General features: G+C 41.6%; 2 protein-coding genes and 1 long non-coding RNA gene across 19 annotated transcripts in view; 2 read left to right on the top strand and 1 right to left on the bottom strand.

Annotated features, from left to right (window-relative positions):
* The first annotated feature begins 1,189 nt into the window (after nucleotides 1-1,189).
* On the top strand, nucleotides 1,190-18,245 carry Htatip2 (HIV-1 Tat interactive protein 2). 3 transcript variants are annotated; one of them, XM_078046346.1, is made up of 6 exons: nucleotides 1,190-1,345; nucleotides 1,800-1,986; nucleotides 3,710-3,817; nucleotides 12,435-12,572; nucleotides 16,260-16,321; nucleotides 17,058-18,245. In XM_078046346.1, the coding sequence occupies exons 2-6, from the start codon at nucleotides 1,837-1,839 to the stop codon at nucleotides 17,281-17,283; spliced, it is 684 nt and encodes a 227-aa protein (XP_077902472.1). In that variant the 5' UTR covers nucleotides 1,190-1,345; nucleotides 1,800-1,836; the 3' UTR covers nucleotides 17,284-18,245. The 3 variants fall into 3 exon arrangements, with proteins under 3 accessions (XP_077902472.1, XP_005336011.2, XP_077902473.1); XM_005335954.5 differs by lacking the exon at nucleotides 1,190-1,345 and adding an exon at nucleotides 1,352-1,505; XM_078046347.1 differs by lacking the exon at nucleotides 1,190-1,345 and adding an exon at nucleotides 1,375-1,518.
* LOC144377077 (uncharacterized) lies at nucleotides 12,835-21,928 on the bottom strand. The gene is made up of 2 exons (XR_013437710.1): nucleotides 21,260-21,928; nucleotides 12,835-18,476 (listed from the first exon to the last, which is right to left on the bottom strand). It is a non-coding gene; the product is annotated as an uncharacterized LOC144377077 (long non-coding RNA).
* Prmt3 (protein arginine methyltransferase 3) overlaps nucleotides 21,874-24,476 on the top strand; it is a 149,514-nt gene continuing 146,911 nt past the window's right edge. For 10 of the 15 annotated variants that reach the window (XR_013437698.1, XR_013437696.1, XR_013437693.1 and 7 more), the window contains exons 1-3: nucleotides 21,875-22,080; nucleotides 22,353-22,488; nucleotides 24,164-24,246. Coding sequence is in view for 4 of the 15 variants with exons in the window: in XM_078046345.1 (XP_077902471.1) it covers nucleotides 22,053-22,080; nucleotides 22,353-22,488; nucleotides 24,164-24,246 (247 nt within the window). In the remaining 11 variants the exon portion in view is untranslated. Of the gene's footprint in view, nucleotides 22,081-22,352; nucleotides 22,489-24,163; nucleotides 24,247-24,476 lie in introns of all 15 variants that reach the window. The other 5 variants (XR_013437699.1, XM_005335955.5, XM_005335956.5 and 2 more) reach the window with 5 other exon arrangements.

Genomic DNA, 24,476 nt, shown 5'->3' with positions numbered 1-24,476 from the left:
GTTGAAAGTAATCAGAAAGTGGTTAGCTCTGGGGTGGGGAGAGGCTCTGAAATGGAGGGATGAAGGCACTCTGGAATAGCAGAGAATGTTCTACATCTTCTATATCTATGTTCTATATCTTGGTTTTTGGTGGTGTATTTTGATTTATGTGTGACTTTCTAAAATCATAGAACTGAACTTTTAGGATCTGTACATTTTGTTGTATATTATGCTATGATTTTGAAAAAGAAAGAAGGGGGAAGGGCAGTAGGGCACAATTAATCATCTCTGTGACAGATCTGATAAATGAATTGCGAAGAGGTGTCAGCTGAGGAGGTTTACTCTTGCATTTGGGCACTTGAACAAAAGAGTCCACACACTGTGAGAAATGAACCACTCTGCCCTGTACTGTCTGGGTTTTTTTTTTTTGTTATTTGTTTTAATCACAGCAACAGATCTAGTTGGCTTAAGAAGAAAAAGAGCTTATTGTCAGAATAAGAGGAAGCATTCAGGACACCTTCAAATCAGAGGAAAGATCACGCCAGAGGCAAAACAGGGGGAACATCAGGCCATCAGATCACTTGGGGGCGTGACCATCTATGCCTTTGTCACCATCTATGCCTTTGCCCACCTAGAGAGATTCAGCTCAGGCTTTCACCGCATCTTTTCACAACTTCTCCCAAAGCGGAAAAACCAGTATGGAAGCATCTGATTGGCCGGGTCTAGGTCAGGCCAACATATAACTCCCAAGGAAATAGGTGTGGGAATGTGTCACTCAGTTTCTAAACTTCAGTTTCTAAACTTGGAGGTGGGGCCCCAGCATGATCAGTGTTCACAGCACAATCCGTCTACATTGTTCATATTCTTGCTTTGTCATTCTAACACCTGTCCAGGACTTTCAAGACCCAGGACAGGCCTAACGTGGACAGTTATGTTCCAAACCCCTGATCACACTGTGGAGTGTGACCCACAGTCTTTGCTGTGCAATACCATTACCGCTGCAATCACCTAGAAACAGACCAAGACCTGGGTGGAGGTTGGATGGTTATAAATTTTTGACGTGGTGAATATAAGATGAAGATTTTCAATAGACAGGCCCTCAATACACAGCTTGAGGGGCCAGTTAAGGTCAAGTCTTGGACGTCTTCTGGCTGGGGCTTGTGGGAGCTGAGCCCAGACGGTGGGGAGGAGCGAGGGAAGACTGTTCCTGGGGATTCCATCCATCAGTAGCAAAGGATCTCCCCGGGCTAAGGCGCAGCCTCCGCGTGGCGCACAGGTCCTCGAGTCCCCGCGCCCTTTCCGAGGTCCGCCCCTTTGGGCGGGGCGAGGCAGCGACGCTGTAAAGTCACCCGGAAGACAGAGCCGGGTAGGTGCGGGCTACGGCTTGGCTTCTCGACCCCTGGGCTGGCGGCGGAGGCCTGCCCGATGCCCGGGCCTGCAGCGCTGAGCGCCGCGGCGGCGGTGGCACTGGTGGCCGCCCTGCTGCTGGCGTGGCGTGAGGAGGCGGGGCCGGGGACCGGCCCCAGGTAACTCCTCCGGGTAGGGGACCGAGCTGGGTCCTGCACTCTTCCCGGGACCCTGGAAACCGCGGGGAAAGAGGCTGGTGGTGCCAGCAGTTTGTGGCACCTGGGCGGACTCCCAGCTCGGCCCCCTTCCGAGGTGTCTGCTGGGGCCATTGGGAGGCGACTAAAGTGCCGCGCCCCGCGGGTGACTCAGCACTTTCCCCTGAGCAGGAATGACAGCCCCGGTCCTCTGGGGTAGGGGCGGGGCAGTCGATTAGCATCCTCAGATCAGCACCTGTGCATGTTTTTTTTCCCCAGCAAACCCAAGCTGCCGAAGCTTCGGGAAGACTTCAAGATGCAGAATAAATCCGTCTTTATCCTGGGCGCCAGCGGGGAAAGTGGCAAAGTGCTGTTAAAAGAAATCCTGGAACAGAACCTGTTTGCCAGAGTCACTCTGATTGGCCGGAGGGAGCTCACCTTCGAGGAAGAAGCATATAAAAACGTGGTGGGTATTTGAGCTAGGAATCAAAAATGTAGCCGCATCGATTTTTTTAAAGATGAACGTATTTCATGCCCGAAGGTTGAACCTTGCTAGGCCAGTGGTGGCAGCCAGAGAAACTGATCTTTGAAAGTTCCTCCAGGGAGCCTGCCTTGTAGGCCTCCCTTCACCATGTGTCCTTGAGCAAAGACTTGACTACATCTAGAACTAATAAAGTGGGACCTACAAGGTAAGGCGGGTAGGAGAGACAGGAAAACACTATTTTTAGTTCAGACAAGCTGGTTTCTGGGAATGGTCCTGCCAAACCTTGGCAGTTTTCTCAACGACTTTGCTTATTTTGTCTACCTGGACACTTCACATTAGTGTTATGAGAACCTGAAAATGCCTTGCAGAGTGGGAAAGATCTTGGCAGTGAACAGTGATCTCCTTGGGTACAAGAATCTGCCCTGGGCTGGAATTGCAGCCCAGTGGTAGAGCACTTGCCTAGCACGTGTGAGGTACTGGGTTCCAACTCAGCACTACATAAAAATAAATGAATAAAATAGTTGTGTCCATCTACAACTAAAAAAATAAATAAATAAATAAAACAAAAAACGACAACAACAAAAAAACTGCCCTGCCTGACTTCTCAGGCTTGTGTCTATAAACATTATCTTCACTGTAAGCTATACTTTCAGTGTAAACAGATGATATACCAGACTTCCATCTGATGATAATACTCTAATACCTGAACTCTGAGCTTCCTGAAGATTCTTTGCTCCCTGTGTTATCTTAACGTGTGTTATCTGTGAACTGCAGCAAATTGAACAAAATGGTGTGCTCCTGAGACAACTGTAGAATTTAGTCCCACAGGTTTCATTGGAGGAACCTTCTAAATAATAAACGCACTCACCAGTAAGTGTTTTTGAGTCTCCCAGGTTTATACTCAAATCATGTTGTGAATGTTTTTGGTCCATCAGGACTGGCCTGTTTGAAACAGACGTCTTTTGCTTAGGCTTAGATAGGTGTTAGATGGCCTTCATAATCTAGTTTCTTGAGCAGTATGAAAAATTCCTGGTAATTACAATCTGATATTGAGATCTGTGCTTTGAGAGTGGAGTTTGGGTGGCACATCTTTTGTGAAGATCTTTTTCTTCAGTGTTACATGCAGTGTAAGGAAAATTCTTTTGAAAGAGTTGATAGTAGTGAAGGGAACCAACATTTTATTTAAATTCCTGGATGATGAAACTTCTCATTTTCTTAAATTTATTCACAATAGACTTAAAAAGTTAGGTGCAGGTGCTTAAATTTCAGTGGGCATTAGAATTCCTGTGGGTGCTTGTTGAATATACAGAGTCTGAGTCAGAAGTATTGGCATGGGATCTAGAATTTTTTTTTTTTTTAAGCACCTTCTGGCTGATTCTAATGCAGGTAGCTCGTGAGTTGGACAGGAGAGATTATCATCCACATTTTGCATGTCTTTTTTTCATCTTTTTATAATAAATTAAAATTGAATCTGATATTAGAAATCTGGATCACCTCTTGCTCAGTTATATGTACCAGAGATACATATGTGCATGGGTGATTTTCCATTTAGACCAATTGCTTTTGACTGGGAGAAAATGAATTTGCAAATTTTAATGTTAAGTGGTTAGGTCCTTCCATAGTGATCTATAATTTATTCTTTAAATCTAGAGGAGATTTCTGTTTTTTTATATATGGGGTTATATATAACTGTGTCCTTGTCTAGAATCAAGAAGTGGTGGACTTTGAAAAATTGGAAGACTATGCTTCTGCCTTTCAAGGTCATGATGTTGGATTCTGTTGCCTGGGTACCACCAGAAGCAAAGCTGGTGCGGTAAGGAAGAAATATGCTTTTTCCTTTTTTACTGGCCAGTAATGTCAAAGATTTCTTTTTGCTTACTCTTTTTCTTTGTGCATTTTGTAGTGTTAAATGTAAATAAGCGCTTATTGTTTAAGATTCCATGTGCTGTCCTCACTTTGTTGTACTTTGAATAATACTGATAAATTCATCTTTCTTTCAGGCCTGAGTGCTGGATACATCATAAATATTCACATGATCTTGCTGATAGCAACTATTGCTATCATTACAATATCCCCTGACTAAGGCAAACAGTATCTGAGTAAACGTAATTGACTCATCGGCAGTGAGCTTTTTTTCTCCCTTCCATAATAAATATTTTAAACTTGAAGCATCCCCTCTCACTTGAGTGATTTGCTTCAATTCATTTTCATGCCAGGCCTTAAATTCGTGGGATAGAACATTGGAATAAAGAGGCACGATTCAGCCAGCCCCCAGTGATGATTCAGCCTTCAGCAGTGATTCAGCCCCAGTGATGATTCAGCCCTCACTGACGCAAAACTGTTTTAACACTTTTTATTTTCTTTTTAATGCTGTTTTAAAATTGAGTTGGCCTCTGTCCAGAAGTCATAGTTTACTACATAGTTAAAAGTCATGGTTTACGACATACATCCTGGGCAAATATTAATACGACTTCTTTAATTTATAACTGGACTATAGTTTTTCCCTCTGGCAGAATTTTCTTCCTGGAGCCAAATGTTTCTATTAAGTATGCAGGGCCATGATTCTGCCGTGGGACTTAGTATAGGTTTATAAACCAGGCCCTTGCAACCGAATTGTTAGGGAAGCATGTGGTGAAGTACTGTTGGTTTATATAAACCAAGTAGTTGTATTTCATTGGACTTCTAGGCAAGCCAAAGGATAATTAGATTTATGCTTTTGGTCAAGGTGTATTTCCATATCTTTTGCAGTTCTGCATATCTGCACTAGAACGCTATTGGGTTTTGTGCTCTATGCTGTGAACTGCGGTTACAGAGAAATTTGATTTTCTGAGCAATTGGCACATTATGTATCCCTTCTAGAAAAGGTCATGTTCCTGCTCAGCAGCTAGGACAGTCTTTTTTGCCCCTAGGGACCATCACAGCAGTGTGCCCTTTAAAAAGCATCAGAAAAACTTTTGTTCTTGTGCTTTGCAGGTTTCACTGTATCAAGTGCCAACCTGGTTTTGGTGGTGACTCAGCAAAATAAAAAAAAAAAAACTGCATTAAGCATAGAGCAGTTGATTTTCATGACATTAGGCAATTCTTGTAGAGCGCTCCAGGGAAAATTCTGAATTGCTTCGATGCGTTTACATTGTGTAATGCAATTTTAATCAGAGAGACTGAGTGTCTTCACTGTTGAGAATATTTTTTAAATGGGGTTGGTTCCCAACTTCTTAGGCCATGAAACTCATCTTTGGTCATCCTGTAAAAACAATTTGAAAATATGAAAATAATTAATAAGTAAGCATGGGAAAAGATTAGTAAGCCAGCTAGGCTCAGAAATAAGTTAGGATTTAAATGGTTATGAGGATAATGGCAGAAAGTAACCTGACACTCCCTCTAGGAAAGGCTTTTTTTTTTTTTTTTTTTTAACTAATTTGGATTGGGTGCAACATTCATTTTTGAGGTTGTGATAACTAGGCATTTTAAGGGGTGACTAACATGGGTAAGTAACAATAGTTGTCTGAAGGGGGCTTGTGGGATTGTAAACTCATCCCTGTGAAATTTTTCTGGGCCAGCAGCCCTCTCTGTACTTATGACAAAGCTGGTGACCAGCCAACTGTCATTCAGGAGCTGGTTTGTAATTGGATCACCATTATGTGAGGTGTCCCCCAAAAGCTCATGTGTAAGACGATGCAAGAAGGTTCAGAGGAGAAATGATTGGGTTGCAAGAGTCGTAACCCAATCAGTGAATTAATCCCCTGATTGGGATTAATTGAATGATAACTGAAGTGATAGTGTGTGGCTGGAGGAGGGGGGAATTGGGGCCTGGCTTTGGGAATATATTTGTATCTGAGAGTGGCTGGTTCTGCCTGCTGGTTCCCTCTGCCACACTCTTCCACCCTAATATTCAGCCTCAAACTTAGAGCTCTGAGGAATGGAGCCTGCCTTCTATGGACTAAGACCTCTGAAACTGTGAGCCCTCAAATAAACTTTTCTTCCTTTAAAATTATTCTGGTCAGATCTTTTAGTTACAGTGAAAAATCTGACTAAAACAAACATCTTTTATTTTGCCTTTTAGCAATCTGAGTTTATAGTAGAGAAACCTCAAGGAATTCATGGTTTCTGTCTGCAGTTATTGAGATCCTCTGAGCAATCCAGCTGATTTCCTATGCTCACTAGTATATTAGTTTGCTAGAGCGGCCATAACAAAGTAGCACTGGGTGACTTAACCAACAGAAATTTATTGCCTCACAATTCTGGAGACTAGAAGTCTGAGATTAAGATGTCAGAGGGTTGGTTTCTTTTGAGTGCTGTGAGGGATGGGTGCATCTCATGGGTTTCTCCTTGACTTGCAGATGGCTGCTTTCTCTGTGTATTTTCACATGGTGTTCATATTTTCCCTTTTCATAAGGACATAAACATATTTGATTGGGACTACCCTATGCAGTACAACTAATTACTTCTATAATGTCCCTGTTTCCAAATAAGGTTACATTTTGAGGTACTTGGGGTTAGTACTTCAACATATGCATTTTGGAGGAATATGATTTAACCTATAAAATTCAGTCTACTCTGATTTCTGTTGGAAAAATGCTAGAGTTAAGCTTATTAGCTTTCTTCAGTTGTTTTGAAAACCATTTCCTTTAGTGGTGGCTAGTTATGCTACACTTCCCTTTTACATTCAGGCCACAATAGTCTAGTCAGTGTGGTAGCTCTCTGATTTGGCCCTGGTCTAGATCTGCTGGACCTGAATTTCTGAGGTTGGAAGCTTGGAATATGTATTTTTAGCAGGTTGCCTCGGAGATCCTGATACAACCAACCTTGCTCTTATTGGATCTTCTTTTGGGAGACACTGGGAACTGAATGTATTAATCCTCTTCACTTGCCTGGTAGTCTAAATGGGCTCAGCTTGCTTTAGTGAGTAACTTGTATGCTAATGAAGGTACAGATACCCTTTGAGAATCCGATTGACATTGGCCTTGAAAGAAGACCAAGACTCAAAGATACCACTGAGCATAATACATATCCCTTTATTTGTCATAAGAGAAGGATTTGTTTGGTGAATTTGAATGGTTTGGCGTTCATTTGTTTCTTTACCTATTAGGAACAGGCTTCAGCAGTCCAGGTTCTTAGATTCTGTTGAATGGATGATGATTTTAATATAATTAATGTAGCCATTGTAATATTTATTAAGTGTCATTAGAATCTCATGGCTTCTGATTCTAAAATAAGTCTTCTTCTAATCTAGTTTGCAAACTATGGAATGGGAGCCTAATATAACCTGTCCCCTGTTTTTGTATGGCCTTTGTAAATTAAGCATGCTTTCTTATTTTTAAATGGCCAAAAGCTTCCAAAGAATGTCATGCCACATGAAAATATAAAAAATTCAAATTTTAGTATCCATAAAGTAAGTTGCTCATTAAGGTAGAGCTGTAGATCTAACAGAGGCTTGCAAAGCTGATGGTGTTTATTATCTGATCCTTTACTGAAAAAGTTTCCCCACCCCTGTTCTAATTGCTCTTGTTCTATTTGATGTCCAGGAGGGGGCTCATGAAGTAGTGAGGTCTTAACTGTTTCAAAGGACCCAGATCACAGACCTTATTCAGAAACTAGGTAGATGTAGAACCTTGAGGATGTTGCTTAGCTTCTGTGGACCACCACCCTGTCTATACTAGGCGGGAGGAGACCACTGAAACTCCTTCCAACTACAGAGTTCCGTGACACTATGCATCATAGAGAATAAAAAAGGACTCAAATAAAGGTACTGACTGACTCAGGAACCCTCAGTGTCTGTTTGATTTTATTTTTCTATCTGGAGGTCTTTCTCTAACCAAGATTGTCCTCCCACCTCTGTGTATAACATGTAGAGATGCCCTTCAAGACACAAACAAATGAGGCTCAGATTATACCATACTTTCTTTGTCAGTATCTCTGCTCTCTGATTTAAGTTTGGATTGAAAAAGGAGTGGAAAAGAAAGAACTGGAAACAGAAATATACCTGAGTGAGACCCTTTACAGAATGATAGATCCTCCTTCTTAGGAAAGGACTCTGTGCCCTTCTGTAGTGATTCCAGCTTGCTTTCTCCTCCTGTGAGTCAGCACTGAAATGCCTTGTTAGGATGTTGTTCTTAAGTGGCAATATATTTTTTTTTTTTTTAGTTGTAGTTGGACATAGTAACTTTATTTTATTTATTTATTTTTATCTGGTGCTGAGGATTAGACCTAGCGTCTCGCACATGCTAGGCGAGTGCTCTGTTGCTGAGCCACAACCCCAGCAATATTGCTAGTGGTTTTCAGGTATTAGTAAAGAAGACTGGAAAAAATAAAAATTTGGGCTCTTTGGATTTTAATTAGACTTAAAGTAAGAGTAATTGTAGAATTTCTCTTTGGATGTCTGTAGATAGTCTCATTCTGAGTCATAATACATTGTATGCATTGTTTTGAGTGGGTGCTGGGAAAGAAACTTATAGTGGAAACCTATTTAATTAATTATTTTTGCTAGAAGGAACTGTGATTCCTACCTTAGATTAGAACACTGGCTATGGAATTGTTAAAGACACAATAAAATAATGAGTTAGTACTCTGAGAAGAGTCTGTTCTCTTGTGGTTAGGGAAACAGTACAGTTTTTCTGAAATTGTGTTGCAGGGATAATATTTCATTTTTTTAAAACTTCTAACCAGAAGAATAAGAAAGGGAATTAATAAGATTTTAAAGATGGTTCCTTCTATCTGTAAGGAGGATCTTCCTCCCTCCAAAGAAAACTGACATGTTTTTGACATCTCCTAGTCAATCACCCACGCTCCTACCTCAGTTTGATTTCAAAGTCCCTGAAAGCTGTTGACCCTTTTGCTTTTGAGTTTCATTCACAAGCTAAAAGCCCATGCCATCAGGGTGAGGGAAGTGAAATTTAAAATTTAGTGGGCCTGGAAAAATGCGTATTTATAATCAGCTTGAGGGCTCAGAGGATTTGTGAAATCTTTTTGGATTAACAGCCATTGATTGCTCATAAAACAATATTTAGCTTTGTTCAGAGGACGGCAATGAAGAAAGGTATGGGCACCTTGTCATCAGGGCCCATTGAGCCGGGATGATGGGCTGAGGGTGGGGGTCTCTGCAGTAGCGTGGGTGCTCCTCCTTCAAGGAGCCGTTGTCAGTTGTTAGCCAGGCGGGTGAAAGGAAGGACGCTAGAGTCTGATGGCTTGGGGTGGTATTGATGTGCCTTCTCTGGCTAATCAGATTGAAAGAGTCCCATGGCATTTATGTCACTTTAATTTTCATCAAACAATTGGAGACGACAGAACTCTATTAAAGAGAGGTTGATCCAGAACTAAAGCCAAATAAATTAGGGTCTCGGTTTAATCAAATGATCCTCTTCTGGCTCTGGATTAAGTAAGAGAGACAGCGTCGGTCTGGAGGCTTGCGATTGGCTGACTCTTTCTCTTATTTTTAAAGGAGTTGATGAAAAAAAAAAACATTTTAACTGAAGTAACTATACTAATCCTTCCAAGCCTTTGTGCTAATACAACAATAAAAAACACAAAATTTATTTCACGTGGCAACTATGTTATTTTATTGTGAGTAACAAACCTGTTATGGAAACCACAGTGCTGTGATTTGGAGTGAGAGGAAGAAATAGACATGGAAGAGAAATTCAGTTAGAATTTTCCTATGTAGTTTTGGGTTTTTCTTGGCACACTTTCAGCACATCTAAAATCTCAATTTGGAGAAAGGCTCTGATAAGAAGTGCCTTTCCCTGTCCCTCACTTTCTCTCTCTCTCTCTCTCTCTCTCTCTCTCTCTCTCTCTCTCTTTCTCTCTCTCTCGGTGTGCTAAGTGTTAAACCAGGTTTGCTTCAACTGATATTAAAAAACAACAACATGAGTTTGAGTTATCGTTTAGCTCAAGCCCACTTAGGAGTGACTGTCAGAGTATACAATACAGAAGAAGATGGTGATGACTCTTGGGTAAAGAGATGAGTTTATATTACCTAAAATAGAGGAGAAAATTAACATTGCCCTGCAGGTTGACCATAGAGTTAAAAAGATACTGGTGAGTGATGAGAAAGGAGGACAAAGGGAGGCTTTTACAGTGCTAGTAAAGTTCTATTTCTTGATCTGGAAGCTGGTTACAGAGAATGTTCAGTTTATGAAAATTCATCAAGCTCCCTACTCATCATATGTTTTCTTTTATGATATACTTCAATACAAACTTTAAACATTTTGTTTAGACCTATTATTATAAAATTAAATTTCGTATTAGTTTCTTATTGTTGCTGTAATAAATGACCTCAAACTGAGTGGTTAAAACAACATAAATTTATTATATTACAGTTCTACAGGATAGAAGTTGGCGTGGATTCTACTGAGATAAAATTAAAAGGTCAATAGGCTGCATTTGTCTGGAGGCTCCAGGGGAGAATTCCTTTCCTTTCCTTTTCCAACACCTAAAGGCTGCCTACTTTCCCTGGCTCATGGTCACCTTCCTTCATCTTTAAGGCCAGCAGTTTTGGGGTGGAGCCTTTTTCACATTGCTTAACTCTAACCTCCTCTGCTGTTTCCCTTTTTCTAGTGCTCTATGATTACATTGAACCCATAATAATCATTTTAAGGTCAGCTGATTAAAGTTAACTTTAGTGGCATCTGCAACATTAATTCCCCTTTACCAAGTAGTCTGACATAATTAGGGGGCTTAGGATGTGGCACTCTTCAAGAGACCTTTATTCTGGCTACCAGAATTGTAGACTTACTTTTACCAGCTAGAGAGAGTGTGGAATATAAAGGAACACAGATACAGTGGAAAGAGCACTACTCAGAGTTGGGAACCTGCACTCTGCTCTCAGCTCTGTCACTCCCTAGCCAGTAGTTCACCAACCACTGGACCTTATTCCATCTGCATAATGAGGGGGTTGGATGTGGTATTTCCTAAGGTCTCTTCTAACATTTCTAAGAAAGACACACATTGTCATGCCAAATTAAACATTTAGAAACCAATAACTATCTCATATGAAGGATTTAATTTAAGAAAGTACTTTGGGCAGTAATCTTATCTTCAGATTTGGAATCTCCTCACTGTAAGACCTAATTATATAATTGTGACATTCAGCTTCAGCAGGCTTTTAGTTTCTTCAGTTGTCTCCAGTTTGGGGATGGCAGAATTGGGGGTGGTCCCAAGAAGTTGGTAACTACAGTGGAATCCCCTTTTCAGGTAGAAGTGCATGTCCTTCAGTTGGGTTCTGGCAATGGGTCTATATTCTGGTTGCATCATCCACTCCTCCTCCTTCCATGGCTATTAATTCTGTTCTTTGAGACCAGATTTGCCTTTTCTCTGCTTTCCTCAGATTTTTATTCATCCCTTCAAATATTTTTGAAGCATCAGCCATGTGGTAGGCATATGCTGATGCGGACTTGTGAATGAAGGAGAAAGACTCAGCTTTTGTCACTGGATTGAGTCTAGATCTGGGGTCTCCAAACATTTTTGATCATATGCCTATCAGTATGAAAAACAATTGAGAACACATTCCTCACTGATGTCTAAAGTATATGGCAGAACGTACACAAAGATCGAAAATTAAACAGACTGTTCTCATAGTGCCTAGCAAATGGCCTTCATCACAGTTTGAGACCCTGCCATGTTAGATTTGACACAAAGAAGAGCAGACTGAGAGGTGGTTCTAAGGTTGTAAATGTGAGGAGAGGATCAAATGCAGGAAACAGAGAAGTGGCTCAATTGTAACACAAGCTTAGATCTCTGGAGGAGGCTCCTCCAGCAGACATTGGTACCTGTCTTCTGCTTACAACCTAGTGAAGTTATAGGGGATGAAGGGGTCAAGAAATTTTTTGTGGTTAGGCCGTTGCTAGGGGGTTGTCAGGGAAAGGTCCTTGTGGTCATGCTCATTCTTCTTTGTGATGGTCACTGTTCCACGTTGAACAGGGTGTTTCAAGATTTCAATCCCAGGTAACAAGTTTCGTTACAGGGTATTGTCTGGGGTTTAGGACAGTGTGACTGTCATTTGGGTCAGAGTGTCTGTGGGGGTGATAGTTATTCTAAGGTGGAGGATATGTTTCAAATGGTTTTGCTTAAGTCAAGTTCTCCCTAACAGTAAAGTTATTGAAGGACAAAGAAATTGTAACTAAAAGCAGTTTCTCAGCCTGACCTCATGGTTCTCTTTGCTCCTTGAGATTTATTGAGTGTCCATGCTCCAGTGTCATGGTTCTTATTTTTCTGTCCAGCCTTGCTGCTAAGGCTGGTGTGTCTATTTGGAGGGCCACACTTGGAGTCTTTCCCAGGGTCTAAGCCTGACTTTCATGTATTGCTTGGATGCATTTTATTTAGATCCCCATCCCACACCCCACGCTCATCTCCTCCAAACCTGCCAACCAAGCAAGGTAGTAATCTTTAAAATGAAGTTGCAACATTTTGGAAATAACTCACATCCTTTTCTCCCTCAGGAGGGATTTGTTCGTGTTGACCGAGATTATGTGCTGAAGTCTGCAGAGCTGGCAAAATCTGGAGGGTGCAAACATTTCAATTTGCTGTCTTCTAAAGGAGCTGATAAGTCAAGCAATTTTTTATATTTACAAGTTAAGGTTTGTACACATTTCTACCTTTACTATACTTTGGGCTAATTGACAGTACTAAATAATACAAAATACTATATAATATTTAAAGAGCATTAAACACATTATGTTATACATTTTCCATAGCTACAGGAACTGTTTTTGCAGTAAAATATTTAGGAAGCAGGAGTAATTTGAAAGATAATTTCTGATGTCTTCCCCCTTATTAATTATCCATTGATCAGGGGGGATGGGCTATGGAAGCTCTACCCCTGAATGTCAGCGAGGCATCTTGGCATTGGAGGAGGCTTGGAGGCAGTGAGTTTTAAACTATTCCCTTGGTTTCCCTTATGGCAGAGAAGGAAGGAGCTTTGATTTCTGGAGATTTGGGGACATTTACCCTGAAACATTCTCCTAATTACAAGCTCAACTTTCTTAAAAGTCTTTCTTTTTTAAAAGATTCATGTACAGACAAGCATGATGGCACACACCTCTAATCCCAGTGACTTGGGAGGCTGAGGCAGGAGGATTGCAAGTTCAAAGCCAGCCTCAACAATTTAGTGAGTACTTGAGAACTTAGTGAGACCCTGTCTCAAAATAAAAAATAAAAAGGGCTGGGAATATAGCTCAGTGATAAAGCACTCTGGGCTTAATCCCCAGTACCAAAAAAAAAAAAAAAAAAAAACCACAAAACAACAACAACAACAACAAAAAAACACATACATTTTGCTATTCTCAATACAATATATATCCTTGCTTATTTTAATAAAGTTTCCATTTCCTAATCTTCCAGTGAAATTGTTGCTGCAGGAAGCGAGACCATGGCTTTACTTTTTTGTCCTTCCTGATGCACTCTACATGCCTATAGTGTAAGAAGCAGGGCCGTAGTGTTTGGACAAAGATATTTCCATGGGAAATCTTTCTACAGAAGTCCTCTGGCTTCTGCTTAAGGACCTCACCTTGTGTTTTAGTCAGCCTTTTTGCGGCTGTGACTAAAGGATCTGACCAGAACAATTCTAGGGGAGGAAAAGTTGATTTAGGGCTCACAGTTTCAGAGGTCCATGGGCATTGAGTTCCATTTCTCAGGGCTCCAGGTGAGGCAGAAACAACATGGCAGCAGAGTGTGGCAGAGGATAGCAGCTCACATAGTAATCAGGAAGCAGAGAGAGAGGGAGAGAGAGAGGAAGAGAGAGAAAGAGAGACTGATTCCATGCACCAGATACAAAATATAAACCCAAGCCACGCTCCAATTCCCACCTCCTCCAGCCACAACCCTACTACTTCAGGTACCACTCAGTTAATCCCTATCAGGGGATTAATTTCACTGATTGGGTTAAGACTTCTACAACCCAGTCATTTCTCCTCTGAACCTTCTTGCATTGTCTCACGTGAGCTTTTGGGGGACACCTCACATCCAAACCATAACACCTTGCTCAGATCCACTTGTCAAGTTCCTATCTTGAGGTGAGATCAGCTGCTTTGTACATGCTAATTGTTGTTTGAAAATAACAAAAGCAAGCCCAGTCTTTCTTTGGCATTGTTATCTTTAAGATATTTGGAAATTAAAGTTGACTTAATTGTATTTTTACCACGCACAACACTTTTAAGTCCTTGTACCCTTCTTTATTAGTTTCTGTTTCTTCTTTCTGCTTTTTTAAGGTATGGAGATGGAATCCAGTGGCACTCTATTACTGAGTTATATTCCTAGGCCTCTCTGTTTTTTTATTTTGAGATGGGGGTCTCACTAAATTGGCAACACTGGCCTGGAACTTGAAATACCCCTGTCTTGGCCCCTGGAGTTGGTGGGATTACAGGCATAAACCACTGCCCAGCTATCAGTTACCCTGGTCACTTTGCTGAGTGAACTTTACCATGTTGTTATATTGGAATTGCAGTGGAACTATTGCCTTTCATTCTCTGGAAACAATGTTATTTTTTTAAAAAATATTTTTTTGTTGTAGGTAGACACACAATATCTTTGTTTCATTTTTATGTGGTGCTGAGGATCAGACCCAGTACCTCACACGTGTTAGGCGTGCACTCTACCACTGAGCCACAACCCCAGCCCCTATGTTATCTTTTTAAAAGAGAAATATTACTATTTGAGTAACTATCTTTGTCATGTATTGCTCACAATCAGTTTGTGATTAGGAATGTTTCTAGATTTTTTTTTTCATAGAGCTCAGAACTCATAGCTAATCAGTAGCTCTCCTATCCAAAAATAGTATTTTGAGGCAGATGAAGACCAATGAGCCACCAATGAAGTTAAATCAACAATGGAAAAGTTTCTGGGGAATGACACTGATCATATTATGTTATGTACATGTACTAATATGGCATAATGAATCCCACTATTATGTACGATTATAATGCACCAATAAAAGGAATAGAAATATTTTAGTTTAATGGTTAGAGTTTAGAATAATACTTAAAAGAAAAAAATTTTAAAAATATTCATATTGGTTCTGAGAAAGATTATCAAACAATATTTTTACTCTCATTAGCAAGATAAACATTCCTTTTAGGAAAGGAAATATATACATTTGTTCATCTTTAAAGATAAAGGAATCACTGCTACCTACTCTGTGGGTTGTCAGATTCAGTCAGACAAGAAAAATAGCAAACATTGTGTTCTAAGGGTTTTTCTATTATTTGTGTGGAAACTGAGTGTCATGATCTTAAGATCACCACTGATAGTAACAGGGCTGGGACTTAAACCCAGGCAGTCAGATGCCAGTGCATGTTGCTAGGCATTAGACAATGAGTAGCCTTTGTCATTAGTACATGTGGAAGGACCTAGCACAGGGCCTGAGCCATGACAGAGCCTTAGCAAATATTACTAATGCCAACAGGATGGAAAGAGGCCTTTTTGTTCACTGAAGTTGACCTGCATTGCCTGCAGCATGAGTTTATGAGTTAGATTAATTAAAACTGTCTTCCCAGAATGATACTAGACAACATAGCTGTGTCTAGAATTTGGAAAGATGATCTTTATTGAATAATCCTTCAACTACTGTGTGTATTATTTTGGTGTTTATCATTTATGTTCTCAATCTACTGTGTGTGAATTCTCCCTCTTTTCCAGTTTTAGAAGCTCCTTGATTCTTTAGGAGCATTTGTTTTACTCATTATCTTTTAAAACTGCATTCATTATGGAGGCCTGGCTCAATCACATACTTTCATGAGTATGCTGCTGACGTGGTGGGGGAACTGTTGGGGTGTGGAGCCAGAGCACTAGACTGGCCTCATGTTCTATGTCTGTAAACTTCAGTTCTTCATCTGTTCAATGTCTATATGTATTTAAAACATTGTCTATATGTATTCTCACTGCCTTTTGAAACTTGTTAAGAAGTGAATGATACAGATGGACATCTATGGGATTACTTCTAATACAAAAGAGGTACTCAGTCTCTACTAGCCTGCAGTATTGATCCTGAGCTTAAGTGAGATACTCTAGTGATATCTCTTTTAGTGGCAGAAGACTGACTGACTGACCATACTGCCATCACTCATTCAGCAGACTGTTTTTCATTCTCTACTACTTGTCAGGATTAAATAATTTCTTCCTTAACTTCCCAGGCTCTTTGGAATCTAAATTGCTAGATAAGGATTTAGACCTGCAGAAGCTGATTATCTTTAAAACTCCAAATTATTCTCTCTCAAGCTTTACATGAATTTATCTTGATTAAATACTGAAAGCATGCTTCTTCTTACCAGGGAGAAGTAGAAGCCAGGGTTGGAGAATTAAAATTTGATCGCTACTCCATATTTAGACCTGGGTAAGTATGCACGTTACTCGAGCTGGTTAGTCCCTGGAAGCCAATTTCTCATTTGGAGGGGCTGACATCCAAGATGCCTGTGATAGGAAGGAATTAAGTGGGGGCGTGGACTGCTTCTCAGAAGGACCCACCTTTTGGCTTTGAAAGAAGAGAGATTCCAGGGCTAGCTTCAGAATAATCTGGACCTTCCAATGTGGCATTTGTTGCCTACTTTAAAAAAAAAAATTTTAAATTCTGTATTATTAATATATTTTACTTTCTTTTTAAAATTTATCTTCTGCATCAAATAAAACCATATATAAACTGGTAGTATGCTCAGACTTCTGTAATAAAATTCCACAGCCTGAGTAGCTTAAACAACAGACTTACTTTTTCATGGTCTAGAGGTTGGAAATCCAAGATCAGGGTGCCATCAGGGTTGGTATCTGGTGAGGCCTCTTTTGACTGACAGATGGCCACCTCGCTGTGTCTTCACATTGCCTTTCATGTGTGCAAGGAGATAGCTCTGAGTTCTCTTTCTGTTCTTAAAACATTGGCAGTCCAATGGGATTAGTTCTAGCTCATCCTTAAGATCTCATTTGAACTGAATTACCTCCTTAAAGGCCGGACTTCAAATGTTACATTGGGCATTAGGGTTTCAAACTCCAAATTCTGAGGGACACCGTTCATTTTAAACACTCACTATGGTCTGGATGCAAGTTATTAGAACTTTCCCTGCTTTTCTTTTTCTCCTTAGAGTTCTGTTATGCAATAGGCAAGAATCTCGCCCAGGTGAATGGTTGATTAGGAAGTTCTTTGGCTTCTTACCAGACTCTTGGGCCAGTGGGCACTCTGTGCCTGTCTTGACTTTGGCTAGAGCAATGCTGAACAACATGGTGAGACCAAGTGACAAGCAGATGGAAATTCTGGACAACAAGGCCATCCACGAGCTGGGCAAAGCTCATGGTGTTCTCAAGCCATGACCATACTGGAGAAGCACTTTTGACTGCAGACCTCAACATCTATCACTAAATCTGTAATTTCATGGCCTTGAAAGAATTTGTGTGCTTTTCCTTGGTTGTTTGACTATTCTCAGCCACACAGATCCAATCAGGACATGACTTTGCTCTGTATTGGTGGCTTATGGCCTGATTATACATGTGGATCACTCAGGTAGCTTTTGAAAAATGAGATTTATAGGCCCTGTTTCAAATCTTCTGAATCAGAATGTGGGAGATGTAGGCATAGGAATCTGTGGTTTTATTTTGCTTAAAATTCCTCTGATGGTTATGGGAGAGAGCTTTGAGACACTCCTCTGCAATCACAATAGCAGTGTAACCCCTATGTGCCATGCAGACGAATGCTGTGGTAAAACTTGACATTTTTGTTCTAATTAATAGCATATAACTGTGTAAGTGAACACTGTGCCTTTACTACTACTTTAAATATATAATAAAAAATTAACAGTTTATATAGTTCATGGGAGAATGAAATAGGGCAATGAAAATAAATGCACAAATCCTGGGTGCCTCTTCAATGGTTCGAAAATATTAGTTGTACTAGTGGGGATGGGCAGCTTTTTGGCCAATGCAGTGATATAATAACAGCTATCATTTATCAAGTGCTGGCTATGTTCCAGTCCTTATATATATCATCTGTGCTTTAACCTTCCAAACAATCCTTATAAAATGATATTGTCCATTATCAACTTTTCTCCTTTTTTTTTTTTTAAATCCTTATATCTTAGATGGGGAAACTGATGCCTTATTTAGGGATCCACAGCTGAAGACCTAAAACTAGGAAATGGCAGAGTCAGGATTCTAACCCAGCTCAGCCTATTAACCACTCAACAAAAGAATCCTGTGTCTGTATATTTCCAGGTGGTTCCAATGAATTGTTAGTACATATCATGGATGAATAAAGTTGAAATATTTGGGTTTCTTCATTGGTCTATGGTCCTTATTATTAATCAGGATGTTCACATGGTGAGTAAGAATCTATGGCACCGAACTTCAAAGGGCTCAAGGTACTGTACCTCTGAAACTATGGCAAGGGAAAGGAAGATGCACTGGGCTGGGGATGTGGCTCAAGCAGTAGCGCGCTCGCCTGGCATGCGTGTGGCCCGGGTTCGATCCTCAGCACCACATACCAACAAAGATGTTGTGTCTGCCGATAACTAAAAAAAAAAAAAAGAAAGGAAGATGCACAAGGAAAGGCTAAAGCCAAGAGGAGCACATGGTGCTAATTATCATGGAACAAAGGAAGGTGGTAAAATTTGTCTTATGTGACAATTCGGTCAGCTGTTTTCCTATTGAATGCCAACTATATTTCAAACTTCAGTGGACACTGGAAGAGAAAGGCCATCCCCTTTAATAGCAGGTATACATTCTCAGGAGTTTGGGCATTCCCGATGTCATTCATTCAGAAGAGAGGTATCGGCTAGTGCAGGGTGGTATCGTCAACTGTGAGATTTAAGGAGAAAGCATATCTTACTCCTGCCAGTGGGCTTCCCTAGCAGCTGAACTTTGCAGACCCCAAGTATATTTTGGTGGTAACAGGCATGGGCTCCAAGAAGTAAGGGAGACCTTAGGGGTACCCATGAAGATATGCTGAGCACTGGGGGCTCTGAAAACAGACAAACCCAGCGGTCAGTAGTAAGTTATCGGTTCTATCATTTCCTTACCCACAAACCTTCAACAAGACTTGTTCAAACTTGCATTCTGGTCTCAATAGTAAAGTAGGCTGATAGAGAAGGATCTGTTTTCATCATTGGAGCAGAAAGAAAAGCAGCGTGCTCCCAAAGTCCTGCATTGTGTTGAGATGTGAACTTCAAGGAACAAGGCCCAATCACCCCTCCAGAGGTCAGCAATGAAATGATTGAATTGTTACTAAGGAATTAAGTGCATTTCCTCCCACATATACTGAGAAAATTGGGCGTTGCTGGACAAAGAGTTTATGTTGGAAGAATGAAGGGGAAAAGTTGGCTGGGTGGCTGGGATGTATAGTGAAAGGTTTTTAATTCATTAAGAAAATGCTAGGGGCTGGGGATGTGGCTCAAGCGGTAGCGCGCTCGCCTGGCATGCGTGCGGCCCGGGTTCGATCCTCAGCACCACATACCAACAAAGATGTTGTGTCCGCCAAGAACTAAAAAATAAATATTAAAAATTCTCTCTCTCTCTCTCTCTCTCTCTCTCCTCTCTCACTCTCTCTTTTAAAAAAAAAAAGAAAAGAAAATGCTAGTTTAAGTTCTTCTTTTCCTATAGTTATTCCTTTAATTTCTTTCGTCTAATTGCTCTGGCCAGTGCTTGCTTAAGTGGTGAGAGAGGGCATCCCTGTCTTGTTCCAGATTTTAGAGGGAATGCCTTCAGTTTTTCTCCGTTTAGAATGATGCTAGCCCGAGGAAATGGATGGCATTAGAGCAGATTATGCTGAGTGAAGTTAGCCAATCCCCCAAAAAACAAATGCCAAATGTCTTCTCTGATATAAGGGGGGTGACTCAAAATGAGGTAGGGAGGAAGAGCGTGGGAAGATGATTACCTCTAGATAGGGAAGAGAGGTGGGAGGGAGAGGGAAGGAGAGGGGGAATAGCATGGATGGTGGAAGGAGACCCTCATCGTTATACAAAATACATGTATGAAGATGTGAGAAAAAAAAAGAATTAGATTAGGTAGAGAGAAGTGATGGGAGGGGGAAGGGAGAGGAGGGGGGAATAGAAAGGATAGTAGAATGAAACAGACATTATTATTACTGTGTGTATATATGTGACTGCATGACCAATATCATTCTGTAACTTGTACACTCAGAAAAATGAGAACTTATATCCCATCTGATTCAAATGTATGATATGTCAAATAAAAAAAAATTTTTTAAAAAGTTTATTTCCAGGCCTTGGGAATACCTCCAATGAACAAGTTAACCCAAGGAAACCAGCATATGTTCTGGTAATTTCCTACAATGAAAGGGGGCATCTGAACTAACATTTGATGGTTTCTGTCTTCCAGGATTTTTACAGTTAAAAGAAATGAGTACATTAAAAAAGAAAAAAAGTTTAGTAATACGCAAGTTCTCATTTCCATTCAGTAAATGTATTCTATGGGCTAGGTCACCTAATATGTGAAGAAATGAAAGTTAAAAGATATTGTCTTTATCCTTATAGTATAAACTGTTGTGGGTAAGTAAATAAATAAAACAATCAAATAATCATGGTAGGCATTAAGAAAAAAACTAACTTGTTGCTCCTGCAATAACAGAGGAACCTATTTTAGGAATGGTGGTGCAAGGAAAGTCTTTCTGGTTGAGACCAGAAGGGAGATCTACCATTTGTAGAGCTTTCAGTGATGAGCAATAAATAAAAGTTTTAAGCCTGGGACCCAGATAAAGGACTAGAGTTGAACTGGAATGTTAGGCAGGATCATGCAGGGCCTAGTAGGCTTTGGTCATCAATTTAAACATACCAAGTACAGTGCTAGCATCTGGGACTTCAGCTTGACCCTACCTGGTGAAACTGCTGCCACTCAAAAGACGACTCTGTTTAGAAGGAAAAAAGGTGGGCAGGTGCAGTGGCAAAAGTGTTAATGCCAGCGACTAAGGAAGCTATCTCAAGTTTGAGACCTGCCTCAGCAACTTCCCCAGCAACTTCCCCAGGCCCTAAGTAACCTTGTGAGACCCTGTCTCATAAAAGAGGGATAGAGATATAGCTCAGTAGTAAAGCACCCACTGGATTCAACCTCCAGTACAAGGAAGGAAAAAAAAGGGGGGGGGGACCATAAGTCAAGTTTATTTTCTTCCCCACACAGCAGCCAGCACGTTTTTTTTTCTAAACATCTTGATAGCAAACCTTGCTTACACCAGTCACCTGTTTTCCTTGTTGAGGATAAAGTTAACACTTTGTGTAAGTACTTAACATGCGTAACTCGTTTTATCCTCACTAAATCCCTCAGGTTAGCGCAGGTAACTTACTCAAAAGAGACCATACATGGGGCTGAAGTAGGATTCAAACCCAGTAGACTAGCTCTAGTTCATGTTCTCAGGTGGAGCCTGGCAGGGAGGATGGAGGAGGTGTCGGGTGCAGGTCGCGGGTCCTCTTTGGGCATTTGGCCCCATCTGGTGTTTACGGTGCACTCAGAATATTAATGTACAAGTGAAAGTAGTTTAATTCACAGAAGTTCCTCTTCCCAGCGGCATTCAGCATGGACCTGGGAGCCGGTGGCCCAGCCCTTGTCTGCGTTAGCCTCCTCCGCCACCAGAGGGCGCCGCGGGCTGGGTGCCTCTCCACTAAGCTCTCATCCCAGCAATAATGGACACAGACGACGCGATGCGCCAGTAAAACCGCTGCGGGGGCGTTCTACACTTCTTAGCCGGGCACGTAGCTCCGGCTAAGGCCTACTGGTGCTGGAGCAGCAGGCAAAAGTTACCTCCAAGCACGCAACATAAAGTATTCGTTGCCAAGCTGCCGCGGTGCGCACTGCGTCAAGCCTGCGGCAGGAGGAGGTGGGGCCCGAACCCTCGCCCCGCCCTGCCCACCCATCGCACGTGACCGGTACCGCAGCCTCGAGGCCGGAAGCGCTAGTGGCCTGGTGCGCGCTCTCGACTTCCCCGGCATCTGCAGGGTTCTTCCGTCCCGGACCTTGGCCCGGTCGCGCGCTCGCGCTCGTTCCCGGGATCCCGGCCCTGGGCTCAGCGCCGGCTGCGCGCGCACGCTGCCTGCCGGTCCCCGCCCCCAGGCACGCCGCGCTCCCTGGGCGCCTCCGCCATGTGCTCGTTAGCGTCTGGCGCTACCGGTGGGTATCCCAGCGCCGCAGCACTGGGCTCTCCCAGCTTCAGGCCTCGCCGCGTGGGGCAGGTGGGGGACCGCCCCCGCCCGCGCGCCCTCCAGGATGCGGTCCCGGGCGGCGGGGCCTAGCAGGGAGAATGGAGGAGGTGCCGGGTGCGGGTCGCGGGAGGACGGGGCGGGGGAGCGCTCGCCCAGGGAGAGCCCTCCGCCCGCCCCGCTCCTCGCCCTCCGGGGTCGCACTGGTGTCCCAGGCAGATCTGATCGTTGTGCGTGTATTAGGCGGCCGGGGCGCCGTGGAGGATGAGGAGGACCTTCCAGAACTGTCGGACAGCGGTGACGAGGCCGCCTGGGAGGATGAGGACGTTGCAGAGCTCCCCCACGACAAGCAGCAGACCCCCTGCCTGTTCTGTAACAGGTTCGTCCACCTCAGCGCCCAGCCTCAGACCTAGGGTGCCCCGTCGCTTGGGGTCTGTGTGTTCTGCAAGGAAAGACTGGTTCAGAGTTGAACCAGTCCTGTCCTTGAATTCTTGAACCAGTGCTTTGGGGTGATGGCGTGTAGAAGAGGAAGACCCACGGTGGTTTAGAGGGAGGAGCCATGAACTGGAAGCCAGGTTATCCTACTGATCCTCAAGCGGCCTCAGTTTCTTCCCTCTGTGTAAAATGAGACGGTTTTGGATTGGATTTGTGGTTTCCAAATCTGGTGTGCACCCTTTCCACCAAAGATGCTTAAATACTGATGCTAAACTCTTCACCCCAGTCCTTTAAATCAGGGAATCTAGGAATCTTATGTTTTTTTATAAGGACACATTTTGATACTATGTTAACTAAATACTGACACATTTTGATACTATGTTAACTAAATGCTCAAGGTTGGAAGCCACACTGAACTAGGTAATCCCTAAGGACCTTTCCATTTTTACTGTCCTGTAATTCCTTGACCAACCAGAGCTTCTCAGGGGTAACATTCACTTTGAGCCATTTAACTGGTCTTAGTTCATGTTTCTTAAGTAGTGGCTCCCCATCTGGTGAGGAAGGAATAGATGCCTTTTTCACTTAGGAAAAGAGATTGCAATGTCTATAACTTGTTCAAGGTCACAAAGGTGTGGTGTTTTTGTTGTTGTTCCCCAAAACATATTCCACTTAAAATTCTGCCTCACTCTCAAGAAACTTTGGCTTTGGTTGCTATGGTTAAGTGAACATGAAAGAGGCCCAATTTGTGTTGGTCATCATTACTTTAATAAATATTGTCTTGTTATGCCCTATATCTGGGCATAGTCCTGATTGGTGGTATGTTAGTTCTGGAGTGTAGCCTCATTGGATAGGTAGAAAGTCTGCACATACTCTAGTTATCATAAAGTCATATATAGAGAGAGGACATCAGTGATGCAGCATTCTGTGGTAGACTACATAAATACTGCAGATAACCCATCTTGGTAAACATTTGTTGAAAACTAAACACTGCATATGTGCTAGGCACATGGAAGAGGAATGCAGCATCTCTGCTGTATATTCCTATCTTGGGTATCCTTTAGTTTGGCAGGTCTCATAATAAAGAGGCTTGGTCCTCCCCGTATTTGAAATGCAGGTACAATACAAGATCACTTTTGAAATATGGCACTTAGAGAATGTGCCAGCTGTAAAATTACATTTTATGCTTTATTTCTAAAAGCAGATGAGCTGTGTCAGATCAAAGCCTCTGAAACCAAGAGTTGACACTTGGAGGAGAAAAAAAATCTCAAGTAGGGAATTTTCTTGACTTTTTGAGAGAAACAAATTCTGTCAATGGGAGCTCTTTTTCATAAAACTTTTTATAATTTTACTGATATTATTTGGCAAATAAATTAACTTGACATTTAAAGGGTGGATAATTGTTTTACATGTTAAATGGGATTCAGAAGTACTAATTCTCATTAGAAATGCTGGGTTCTGGTCCTTCATCTACAAGTGTGTTCGTTACTTCCTAATTGAAAATAAACTAAAACACTGGCTGGGTTAAAAAAAAAAAAAAGAAAGAAAGAAACGTGTATAGTTAACATAAAATCAGTGCTCCATGAAGTCACCACTTGATTTTTTTTTTTTTTCTTTATCAGGCTATTTACATCTGCTGAAGAAACATTTGCACACTGTAAGTTGGAACATCAATTTAATATTGATAGCATGGTCCATAAACATGGTGAGTATTTCTTAGAATAAAGACACATTTACTTATGAGATTTAGGTTCAGATTTTATAATTTTCCACACTCTGTTTTATTCAAATCTATATGGTGAAATATATATAACTACAACTTATAGAAATGCTTTTTTGACAGGTGACCCTTGAAGAAAAACTAATGTCATTCTTCTAGATAAAATTCACTGTGTTTAAGCTTATAATGGCTTCAGAGCTAAACAAACAAAAAAC

The sequence above is a fragment of the Ictidomys tridecemlineatus genome, chromosome 4 (assembly GCF_052094955.1).
Source record: "Ictidomys tridecemlineatus isolate mIctTri1 chromosome 4, mIctTri1.hap1, whole genome shotgun sequence".
NCBI lineage: Eukaryota > Metazoa > Chordata > Mammalia > Rodentia > Sciuridae > Ictidomys > Ictidomys tridecemlineatus.
This window is presented reverse-complemented; position numbering and strand designations above follow the sequence as displayed.

Coding starts and splice junctions, on each gene's coding strand:
- Htatip2 (XM_005335954.5), top strand. CDS start 1,405: ATGCCCGGGCCTGCAGCGCTGAGCGCCGCGGCGGCGGTGGCACTGGTG. Junction 3,818..12,434: donor CCAGAAGCAAAGCTGGTGCG/GTAAGGAAGAAA, acceptor TTTCTCCCTCAG/GAGGGATTTGTTCGTGTTGA. Junction 16,322..17,057: donor TACTCCATATTTAGACCTGG/GTAAGTATGCAC, acceptor TTTTCTCCTTAG/AGTTCTGTTATGCAATAGGC.